General features: G+C 35.5%; 1 protein-coding gene across 4 annotated transcripts in view; it reads left to right on the top strand.

Annotated features, from left to right (window-relative positions):
* Positions 1–12270, top strand: part of CTBP1 (C-terminal binding protein 1) — a 423238-nt gene that overhangs the window by 350485 nt on the left and 60483 nt on the right. For 3 of the 4 annotated variants that reach the window (XM_051965802.1, XM_051965801.1, XM_051965804.1), the window contains one exon: positions 7891–8045. In XM_051965802.1, coding sequence (XP_051821762.1) covers positions 7891–8045 — 155 coding nt within the window. Of the gene's footprint in view, positions 1–5009; positions 5209–7890; positions 8046–12270 lie in introns of all 4 variants that reach the window. The other variant, XM_051965803.1, reaches the window with a different exon arrangement.

Genomic DNA, 12270 nt, shown 5'->3' on the forward strand with positions numbered 1-12270 from the left:
CACATATTACAGGACAGGCATATTCAATAAAGAACTTAACTGAAGGAGTCATTATTTTGATTCACCTACAGACCATGCCAGGGTTCTAAGTAAGAGAAGAACAAAGGACCAGTCAGTTTTTTTCTGCTCAGATAATTCGGTTCAAATTAATAACATTAAACGTATATGAAAGGTAGCAGTGTACTTCAGAAAATTCACATTCTGTGGTGGAAGAAGAGATTTGGAGGGACACTAGAGTGAGGATTATAATCTGTACACTGATAATATGATACAAGGTCATTTGAAAAAGGAAAGAGAAAATCACTGTGGGTGGGGTAGGATTAAGGTGAGGCTTCCTAGAAAAAGATTGATTTGTGGCTAGATTTGGAATAATACACCAGTGAAGTTTGAGTACACAAATATTTCCTGGACTTTGAAAATCAAAGGCCAAGGCCCTGTCTTTTTATACTTAACAGAAAGGTTAAGTCAATGATAGGCTCCCGATTTAGAAGAGCCAGTTACTTATGTTCTTTGACTTTCCATTTCAGTACTTTTAAAATCGGTGATTTGAGTGAAGTATTTGATCTCTAAGGGTACTTCCTTTTCTGACTTTTTATTATTCTGTGTCTGCTAAAAAATCAGTCTGGTCTAATGGAAATAGAACTGGAATTATAGTCAGAAGGCCTATATTTAAGTCCCATTTCTGATATTTAGTAGCTTATGCAATTGGTCAAGTCATTCAAACCTCAGTTTCCTCTGGGAAATAAGAATAGTGCTATTTATACTATGAAGGTGGTATAAGAAAAATGCTTTTTAAACCAAAAATAAATCAGGAAGAATTTATTGAGTATCTATTGTGTACTAGGCACTGGAGGGGGGTGGGGGTGTGTCTGTGTGTGTACGTGTGTACATATGCAGGCATGCATTTGTGTGGGTGGCATACAGAGAAAAAAAAAACTAGTCCTGGTTTTTAAGAAATTTACATTCTATTGGAATAGATAGTATGAACTTATTCAAGTCAATTCAGAATATATATAAAAATAAATATAAGGTAATTGGGGTGGGATTGGCACTATCCAACTAGAGAGGGCTGGAAAGGGTTCTTTGACAAGGTAGCCCTGGTCCTGAGTTGTGAAGGAAAAAGTCATTCTAAAAGACTTATCTAAATGAAAATGTAACTTGAACCCCTAGAAGGCAGTTAATGTCTTCCTTTGTATGCCTAGAACCTTGCATATGGTAGCTACTTAATAAAAGTGTCTTGAATTTATTTAATAGATTAGCATGGTTTTGCTGTTTAACTTTTCTCCTGTTAGCTGTCTCCTGTGTATGCTGGTAACTCCCCCTCCTCTACTTATGTCCTCATTCTAATTGCTATGTCTTGAGAAAATATTATTGGGTTTATGTGTAAAATAAGAGTGAATAGGTTTTTAATATGGATCCAAGAGAACCAAGAACTAAATCTAGATTTTGGTCCCTCTTTTTAAATCTTTCTTGCTTTATTCCTGCTTTTTAACTCTGCTAGATAGGGCAGATATGACTCTTTCTGGTGACTGCTTATGTTTGAAAGAAATTCAACTACTTGTACTTTATTATCAGTTTGTATTAATAACCATTCCTTTATTTTCTATAGTTAAATTTAAGCGACTTAGAATGGCAGGCTATTTTTACATCTTTTTAAAATGAATTTTACTTATTATATTGATTAAGAGGATGTTTTATAGTTATAGTGCAAAATAGTATTCTTCATTCAAGAGTTCCTACTTCTCTACTTCTTACCAGCAATCTAGGATTCAGTGTTAATTCTTATAGAAAAAAGTTATATATCCTCATATAGCCAACTAAATCATTGTTCTGTGAATGTATGCACCCATAAAAGTCATGGAGGAGGTGTCCTATGAGCCTGTTGCATATAAAGTATTACTAGGCACACTATGGAGACAGGAATATGGAAAATGTGCATTTTAAGAGAAACAGTCAATCAAGTCTGAATTATTAAGTATTCTCTTTTACTTTTCTTCATCCTTAATTAATACTTATTAATCCCTGTTGCTTCCACCTCCTGGTACCTCTTGAGTTTTTCTTCTCCTATCTGTTCTCCCCATCTTGTTCTTATTGCATTTTCCTTGTAGGGATCTAACCATATCACTTTTGTACAAAAAAAAAAAAATCTTCACTGAATTCTTCTGGCCCACCACCTGAAGCTCAGCCTCCTTAGTCTGGTGCCAAAAACTTTCCACAAACCAGGGGCACCTGGAACTTTTCTCTCTTACTTATTTCTGAATATTCTACATATTCCCATTTTGTTTCCTGGTCCTGGAATGCCCATCTCAACTCTTCTGGTTGAAATTATTAATGAGTGAAATTTAAAGCTGGAAGGAACCTTAAAGATTATCTAGTGTGACCCTTTAATTGAGGTGCCTGTGGCCCAAAGGGGTTACTAAAAGTCTTGAGTAATAAAATTTCCAACCAAGTATTCTGGTTCCAAATACAGTTCTGACTCCAAAGCTTGTTTTCTACATTGTTATATTTTTTTTCTTTATTAAAGCTTTTTATTTTTCTAAACTTATGCGTGGACATACATTAGACATTACATTATTAGACATACATTGGACATACATACTTCAGCATTAGCTCTTGCAAAACCTTGTGTTCCAATCCCCGTCCCCCTTCTCCTATTCCCTTCCCTAGATAACAAGTGGTCCAATATATGTTAAACATGGTAAAAATATATCTTAAATCCAGTATAAACATACTTATTTATACAATTATCTTGCCGCACAAGAAAAATGAAATCAAACCAGAAAAAAAAAAAAAAGAGAAACAAAATAAAATACAAGCAAACAATAACAAAAAGAGTGAAAATGCTATGTTTTGAACCACACTCAGTTTCCAAAGTCCTCTCTCTGGGTGTAGATGGCTCTCTTCATCACCAAACCATTGGAACTACTCTGAATCATCTCATTGTTGAAGAGAGCCATGTCCGTTAGTATATCATCGTATGGTCTTCTTGTTGCTGTGTATAATGATCTCCTGGTTCTGCTCATTTCACTCAGCATCAGTTCATGTAAGTCTCTCCAGGCCTCTCTGGTCATTTCTTATAGAACAATAATATTCTATAACCACAATTTATTCAGCCATTCTCCAATTGATGGGCATCCATTCAGTTTCCAGTTTCTTGCCACTACAAAAAGGGCTGCCACAAACATTTTTGTACATGTGCAAAAACCCTTCTTTAATACCTCTTTGTGATATAAAGCCATTAACAACACTGCTGGATCAAAGGGTAAGCACAGTTTAATAACTCTTTGTGCCTAGTTCCAAATTGCCCTCCAGCATGGTTTGGATCCTTCACAATTTCACCAACAATGTATCAGTGTCCCAGTTTTCCCATATCCCCTGCAGCATTTATCATTATCTTTTTTTGTCATTTTAGCCAATCTGAGAGATATGTAGTGAATACTGCCACTTTATTGAATTGTTTGCTTACATTTTTCCTTCTCCCTTTCCCAGTAGGGCCTCATAAAACACTTTATTTATATTTCTTGTTTGTACTTACCATTATAAGATTTTGTACTCATAGTACATAAAGATATAAACTCCAGGAAGGCAGAAACCATGTCTTTTATGTTTTTGTGTCTTGCTAAGACTGAGCACAATGTTTTGCATATACTTATTAAATATGTGTCATTGTACCAAATTACAAGCTCAAGGTTGATGATAAATTATTTGAAGAGAAGATTTATATACATGGGGAAAAAAAACCAAGTATTTTAACAGTATAATCTATCAATTAGTTTGAATGACTATATCATACTTTTGGTTTGGAAGTGCAAAGTAGACACAGATGGATCTATCAGGTGAAGTGGTAGCTCCATCATAATTTGAGGGAAAAGAATTTTAAAGCTTATTATAGTTTGTAAGGATTATTTGAGCAAAAACCTGCAGTGGGCATTTATAGGAAAAGGCTCTCTTCAGAATGGCTCAGCTGAATCTGAGTTACAGAGAGTGGAACAAGACCTGTTAAAAGTTGTGATGATTGATTATTTCATGCTGAATATTTTTGATTGGCAATGGTTTTTGCGGTTGCTTTAACGGAACAGGAATAAGTATCCCAGGTATTGTTTAAATCTCATGATTTCCATGTGGCATAATTAAGAAACTTACTTATCTGTAATCAGTACCCATGTATGCTATGATTTCCTTCCATCTTTTCAGACTTTTAATTGATAGAACAAGACAGTGTTCTTTCTTGAATGTTACAGAAGGCTTATAATCACAGACTGTAACTAGTATTGGATATAGCTCTAGAGGGCATTGAATCCCTTCCCCAAATTCCATGTACACACTGTTAATTGTGTGCAATTGAAACCTCTCTGGATAGGTAAGGAAATTTGAACTTCCCCATCCTCAAGACCCTATTGCAATGTCTTTATAAATCTTGTTGCAGTCAGAAGAGCATCATGGCAAAAAGATGGTGCTGGCTCCTTGACACTTGGTTGGCAACCGGAGAGATTGGCATTAGCTTTACAAAATAGCAGTCATAGTAATGTTAGTCAGAGAAGTTTTGTTTTCCCAAATACATTTAGATAATGTTAAGGGCCTGACTTGAAGCTACCAGAATCAGTAAATTCAGAATTAAGGCTTCTCACTCCGTCTAGCACTCTCATGGCAGTGCCTGGCCATTCCAGCACTGGGTCACAAAAAAGGAAGTTCATGCACTGCCCTCAAACCCATCCAATACTCAGGCAAAAGGTTCATCTGATGACTACCGCCCAGTGTTCCAAGTAGGTCAGCAGTGACCACCCCTGCCAAGCTCTGGAATGAACCAGGTATGGCTTAGCCTGCCATTGGTAGCAGTCGAATGTAACTGGATGGTGATGGCATCTCAAGTACTGTGGAGAACCAACAGGGATGGGGACAAGGTTACTGATGCAGTGAGAAGCTTTATCTTTCTTGAATTTCCTGGATTTTGTGAGTTTAAGTCAGACCCTTAATGTTATTTTAATGTATTTTTTGTGTTTAATTTTTAGTAAAAATTTGAACACGATCCAGGCTTCAGTGGTTGCAGTGGATAAGAAGTTTAAAAGCTTTGGTTCAAGAAAATTTAAAGACATGGAAATAAGGATCCAGTGACAGGACGCTATTCTCCCTGGGAATTCTGAAGACTATAAAGCGTTGAAAAATCGAATTCATGATCCTGGAACTCGAGCTCATATTAAGAAATGTCAGGTTGGTAGGGGTTCCTGAAGTTTGTACATAGGCTAAGCTATATCTCTCCTCAGAATTCATTAAGAAGAAGGTGGTAACATTTGGGAATGGGTGCTTTAAATTTTTTCATTTAAAATTTAAAATCATATTGCAGATTGTAGAAAAGGACAATAGGTGCAATCCTATTATATTTTATCAAAGTACTTGGGACTTGAGAAACCCTTCCCCCCCAATTATGTCATTTTATTTGCTATTGACAAATTTCTTTATTCTTACTAAAAGTATTAATTCACTGAGCTTGGGTTACAACTTTATGAGTTCTTTATGACTTCTGGGAGAAAATGTCTAATATGTACCAGATGCTTTCTCCAAAGAATTCTGTTACATAATAGAATGGTAGCTATGTAAAGTTAACTTTTTTAGTGTTTACTTTCTACCCGAATGTTCCTGTTTGTTGACATGTCTACATGCCATTTTATTCATTATTAAATTTTTGCACATTTAAAAGATGTATCTATGGAGGCTTGAAGATGTCTTAGGCTTAGTTTGGGGTACCCAAAGCTAGATTTTCATAATTTAAGATAGATAGGCATTCCTGAACCCAAGCATGGTCAGTGACTAGAAACAGAATATTCTAAAATATTCTTATCTTGCTAAGCTACATTGGAGAGAGTGCTATTTCTTCAATTTTTGTTTTTAGTTTTCTTTAAAAAAAACTTTATCATTATGTTATATTCAAAGTCCTTTGAGGAATTTTTAAATAGTGATAAAACATTTGAAAACAGTACATGAGAGTTCTAGAAAGAAAAAATATTAATAATAAAATAGAACTAGTAATCTATTTTTTGGTTGTTTCTAAAAAACCATGTCATAATTATAACCAGTCATATCTGGTCTCTGTAGTGTTAGAAAGACCTAGTTGTGGGACTAATCATGCAGTGGGATGATTGCTGAAATTTCCATCTCCCATCTAAAGGTTTAATATCAGCTAGATTTAGGTTACTTCATTGTCCTCTGCTTACTTAATGCATCCTCTCCTACACCATGATCATTTTTGAGAGCTATTTAAAATGTTTGCCAATGGAAAGGTTTGGGCTCTTTTGCTTGTTTGAAAAACTTCGATTTATTTGCCAGTGGAAAAAGAAATGTATAGGGCAAGAGAATGATCTATAAAATAAGACAAATATTCAAAACATGTTCATTTGACAGGTTCATTCCTCCAAAGATATGTAACAAATAGTAGCAGCAGCATTTGTTGTATTTATTTTATTTAGTAACTGGAGAAATGGGTGTCATTCATTTCACCTTCTCTTTTGATTCTTTTCCTAAATTGGTTTCTGTAAAACTGTGACTGTCAATATTCTTACTCAACATTTTTGTATTTTGTCTTACAATATAAATTTTTATTGCCATTGTCCAAGCACAAAACTGAAAATGAAGATGTTCAAAACAGTATATGTCATTTATCAGAAGGTAATGATCATTTATATAGTTCATTCATTAAGGAGGTTTAAGAACTCAAAAACAACACAGATATAGGTCATTTAGGGTCAGGTAAACTAATTCCTTACTCAAAATAGGATAGATGTTCCAAGATATTATTTTATCATAAAGATGAGGATTGGACCTGTAATTTTGTTGGTTTAGGGAATTTCTTCTACTAGTGCAGGTCAATTACTTTTCTGCAAGTGAAGGTCTTAAAGAGTTGTTTAGAACATGTAGAGTTTAAGTATCTTGCTGAGGGTCCCACAGACAAGATAATCAAAAGCAAGATTTGGAGGTCTTATTTTTCCTTGCTTTAAGGTGAACTCTCTAGACCATATCCTGCTACCCGGGGTACCATCAGTGCTATCATCATCAGTCATCATCAATAATGTAGAACATGTATCAAACTTTTTAAGAAAGAGTTCCATCTCTGATCAATGTTAGACATTGTAGTATAAGCTTAAATATTTGTTTGATTTACTTGGTCACTAAATTTCTTTATTCATTTTCTCATTATGATATATTGTGTAGTTATAGAATTCCTTACTGTCTTTTAGTACTAGTTGAAAACAAGCTTTGGACTTTCTTCTAAAACTCATAAAATTCTTGTTTGCATACTATGTACATTAAATAGCAGCAAAAAGAATGTAATGCTTTGACAGAGTGAGGAAATCTCAATTATGTGTAAATAAAGAATTTTATTTTAGCCTAACATCACCTTAAAATGTTGTTGTGCTTTTGTTATTATCTTATTTTTCTTGAATCTCACCATTAAAACATTATTCTTTGCTTCTCTCTGGGTCAGAATTAGGCCAAATCCGTGTCCAAGATACTGCAAAGTAATAATGCAATGAGTGCTTACCTTATTTGCCTGGGCCTGTCTGTGTGGGAGAATTCTCTCTATGCCAACTTAGTCCCTTGTAGTTTGGGGATCCGAGTCTGCTTTTGTTTACAGCAATACCATGTCTCATTTGGCAAACAGAACATAGTTTTTTAGCCAGAAACAAGTCTTCTTAATCAGTTTTGCACTCATCTTTCTTCCTTCCTACCCCTTTGCCCCAAATGAATTTTTTCCAGGGAGAAGCAAAATTAGGGCTTTCAATATTTAAAATAATTTTTTAAATTGCCTACACAAACATTAATTGATAAATATTAAGTTTAAATTTTTAAAATAATTTTACTGAATATAAGTTGAGTTTTTTTTCTTTTACTTTCTAGGCATTCGACCTCCAATCATGAATGGGCCCATGCACCCACGTCCATTGGTAGCATTACTGGATGGCCGAGATTGTACAGTAGAAATGCCCATTCTGAAAGATGTAGCTACAGTGGCATTTTGTGATGCACAGTCCACACAAGAAATTCATGAAAAGGTAACTTAAAATTATTTCACCTCATTTTGTTAGAGAGAGTGGGGGACTTAGGGATATAAAATGTTTTATATATATATTATATATATATATATATTTGTTTATAATTTATATATGTTTATATAAATTATTTATAATTTATATAGTATATATATTTACATATTATAAGTAAATATATTAAATTAAGTTAATATAAATTTAAGTTTAATTGTATTGGTGGGTTTTGCCTTTTTTTTTGTTAAGAAAGATTCAGTCTTTGAGTGAGAATGTGTATTTCATACTAATACAAAATTTAAAAAAAATAATCAATAGAACTTTTGGAATAAAGTAACTTTTTGCCATACTTTCTGGTCTGTTCAGAACAGAGACCTAGGTGCTATATATTTCTGTGTCAGGATCCTTATCATTTACGCCTCTCTTTTAATAACAAATAAATTTTACCCAAGAAAGTGAATGAGTAGTGTCAGTCCAAGTTACTCATGGATGTCGGTATTGTAATCTGATTCACCAGAGCAGAGATAGTTCTTGGGAAGAGACCCTTCTTATGCATGTAGCCAGTAACTGCCAAATATTCTGTAGTAGTCAAGATACAAAAGAAGAAGGAAGCTGCTCAGAGAGGCTTTGTTACTTAATAGTCTACACCTTTGATAATTTTATGAATGTGTTTATCAGATTTATGTTGTATCTGTCCTCTGCAATGTAAAATATGTGAATATATACAGAGCTGTGTTTATGTAGGAAATGTTCATGACTGATTATTTTGGGTCTCTGAAGTGGGGGCCCTCTCTGGTCAGCATTATGGCATTTTCAAACTGCTTGTTCAAGATCCTTGTATATCTAATACATTATTGGAAAACGAACATGGAAGATCATATGATCCAGTCCTCTCGTTTTCAGATAAGGAAACAGAAGCCCAAAGAGTTTATAAAAATATATCATGAAAATAATATATTTTAATATTATCATTCAATATTATTCCAAAAGTACTATCATTACTTTCATCATAGTACCTCAAAAAGAAATATGATAATAAATAGACTAGGAAAGAAGTTAAAAGGGGAAAGCCATTATTGGAAAGCATACTGTTGATTGAGTTTCCAGTATATGAGAGTATGTATAATGAGAGATTGTACCAGCCAAAGATCTCTTCCTACCCTGTTCAACATTGTTAGCTGGTTTTAAGAAAATCCGATTGGCGATGAATGACATTACAAGGTCAGTTTCACAAGAATAATTTTACAAATAGATTGTAAGTCAAGACATTACAGTGCAATTTCATAACTTTATGTTGTGTTTGGTTATAATATATCAATAATGCAACCACATAAAAAAAGAATAGTTGAACCAATTTGGAAGAGAGTAGATTTTTTTTAGTAGAACTGTATTCAAGGCAGTATGGCATGGTAGATAGAGAACTCAAAGTAGTTTCAAAGCCAGAAAGCCCTGGGTGTAAGTCCCACCTTTGAAATAAACTAATTCTGGGGTCCTATATTCTCACTGTGCTTCAGAAAATTCTCAAAGATCATCAGAAAAGGTTCTAAGCTGCATTAATAAAGAATGTTTTCTCACCCAAGAATTCTCCATACCCAGAGCAAAGCCTACTCTCTCTTACTACAAACTATTTGGCAGCAAGGTCTGGCACAGTATATAGAGTACCAAGTCTGGAGTAAGGAAGACCTGAGTTCAGATCTGGTTTCAGACACTTTCTAATTATGTGACCCAGGCAAGTCACTTAGCCCTGTCTGTCTCAGTTTCTTCATCTGTAAAATGAGCTGGAGAAAGAAATGGTAAACTATTGTAGTATCTCTGGTAATCAGAAGAGTTAGATATGACAGAAATGGCAAAACAACAACCATAACAACCACCACAATTTCTCAGTGCCCATGAGGAAAGCACTTGTAAAACCATAAATTTGCATAGAAATGTGAATGTCATCATCATAAATATAATAAATTATTTATTATTTCCTAGTGAAATGTGATTATGGTATCTGGTCTTCAGTGCTATAAAACTAACTTACGATTCTGGAATGGTGGCTTGTTCAGTCAGTCAAAAAGCAGTTCTTATTCTTTATGTGTCAAGCATTATGCAGAATAGTGAGGATACAAAGAAAAAAGTAAGGATAATTTGTGCCCTCAGGAAGAATGTATTCTATGGAAACAATAAGTGCATAAATAGGTATGTACAAAATAGTTCTTAAGTAGATGCAAGTAACCTGAGAAAGCACTGTCACCTGGAGGATTAGGAAAAGCAAAGTGAAAAAAGTGACATTTGAACTGAGTCTGAAAGGGATTTTGTGAATTCAGAGAGGCAGAAGTGAAGAGGGAGAGCCTTCCAAATGAGGAAACTGACTCTTGCAAAGGCCCATATGTGGGAAACAGTGAATGGGAAAGAATAGCAAGTAGTCCCATATGATTGGAACACAGGAAACTGAAGAGGAGTATGAGAATACTGGGAAAATAAGGAGGGACTAGGTTGTGAAATGCTTTATATGCCCTACAGAGAAATTTGTGTTTGAGCAAAGGCAAGAGGGAGCAACAGGGAGTAGGAAGCAAGGCGGATCAGTACCTTATAATAAAAAAGGATTGATTCTAGTTAAGAGGTAGTGGAGCCAAAGTATTAATAAGGAATAGAGCCAACATAGCATATAAAAGGCAACCCAGTTAAACTCTCAACATTCTCCAAAAACTTTAAAATAACACCTCAAATCAAATTTAGGAGTGACAAAGCCAACAAAAAGTCAGGCTAAGTGTGCCGACCGCGCTAGCATCCCAGATACCCCAGAATCAGCCGGAGTCAGGATAAGCAAAAGTCCTTAGTCTTTATTCTTGGTCTTAGACGCAGTATTGAACAGATGGAAGCAGAATCTCCGCAAGCTTTCTCCCTCGTCTACTGCCAGAGAGTGACCCTGGCTCATCTTACTCCACCCCCTAGTCCCTCCTACAATCCTCTATACACCAATCATTGAATCAGTACGGATAGTGGAAAGGACCATTTTCCAAGCATATGCCCATAGAGTATTGTCCAATCAGTAGTTAGCATCAAGCGCTCAGCAGTCCTGACCTCAGTGCATCGATTCAATAGTTTCAGCTCTCTACAGCTAAGACTATTTTTTCATCTAAAAAAATTTAAGAAGCCAGCAAGAGAAGTTGTTGACATTGGGGTAGAGACCTATCTTGGAACACATAGTGATAGTAGGAGTAGCTTCAGGAGCTCTTAGCCAGAAACTCTAAGATGGTAAGACAGTCAGACAGAAAGAGATTACAGAGGACCTTTTGATGACCTTTGGGTACAGTTGATAATGATTGGCAACTCTATTGCCTATGCACAGTTCCTGGTTGCAGTTCCAAGGCAGAGAAGAGTTCTGGGGGACCAGTCACAAGGGAGAGGGGACTCTGGTCACACTTCTGAATTAAAGAGGACTGCTCATGCTTGTGGCCGCAAGGGACCAGAAGCCCTTTCGGGTAAAAACCAGAGGACAGACCAAGAGAGCAGTGGCCACACCTCTCCCAGAATCATACCATGTTGGAAGTATCAAAGACTTGCAGACTCCTACAACTACCTCTTGAAAATAGTAGTACCAAAAAGCCTGAAGTTTGGGACAGTATCTCCCCATCCCCAGTTAAGCAGCACCCAACTTTAGCATGAAGTTCAGTTATGAAATAAACAGGAAAAATGAACAAATAAGAAAAAAATTACTTTGACCACAAAAAGCTACTACAGTGAGTGACAAGGAAGACCAAGACATAAGTACAGAAGATGAAAATAACTACAAACAAAGCCCCAAAGAAAAATGCTAATTGGACCTAAACCATAAGAGTCCCTGGAAGAGCTAAAGAGATTAGAGTGATACAGGGAAAATTTAGGAAAGAAATGAGTGTGACGTAAGAAAATTACAAAGAAAGAGAATTAACAGCTTGGTAGAAGAGGTGCGCGCACGTGTCGGCACACACACCCCAAACAAAAACCACCAAAACACCAAATACACCAAAACAGAAAAACAAACCCACTGAAGAAAAGAACACCTTTAAAAACTGAAATGGCCTAATAGTAAAAGGAACAAAAATTCACTGAAGAAAAAAACTCCTGAGAGGATTCTGGGAAGATGGTGAAGTAGTTTGGTAAATAGCTCTCTTGATTTTCCCTACAAATTGAACAAATTAATGCCTCGGGGTGAACAAAGACTGAAAAACCAGAAGACTTGGGGCAGAACAGGAATCCTCCTGAT

This window comes from Antechinus flavipes, chromosome 6 (assembly GCF_016432865.1).
Source record: "Antechinus flavipes isolate AdamAnt ecotype Samford, QLD, Australia chromosome 6, AdamAnt_v2, whole genome shotgun sequence".
NCBI lineage: Eukaryota > Metazoa > Chordata > Mammalia > Dasyuromorphia > Dasyuridae > Antechinus > Antechinus flavipes.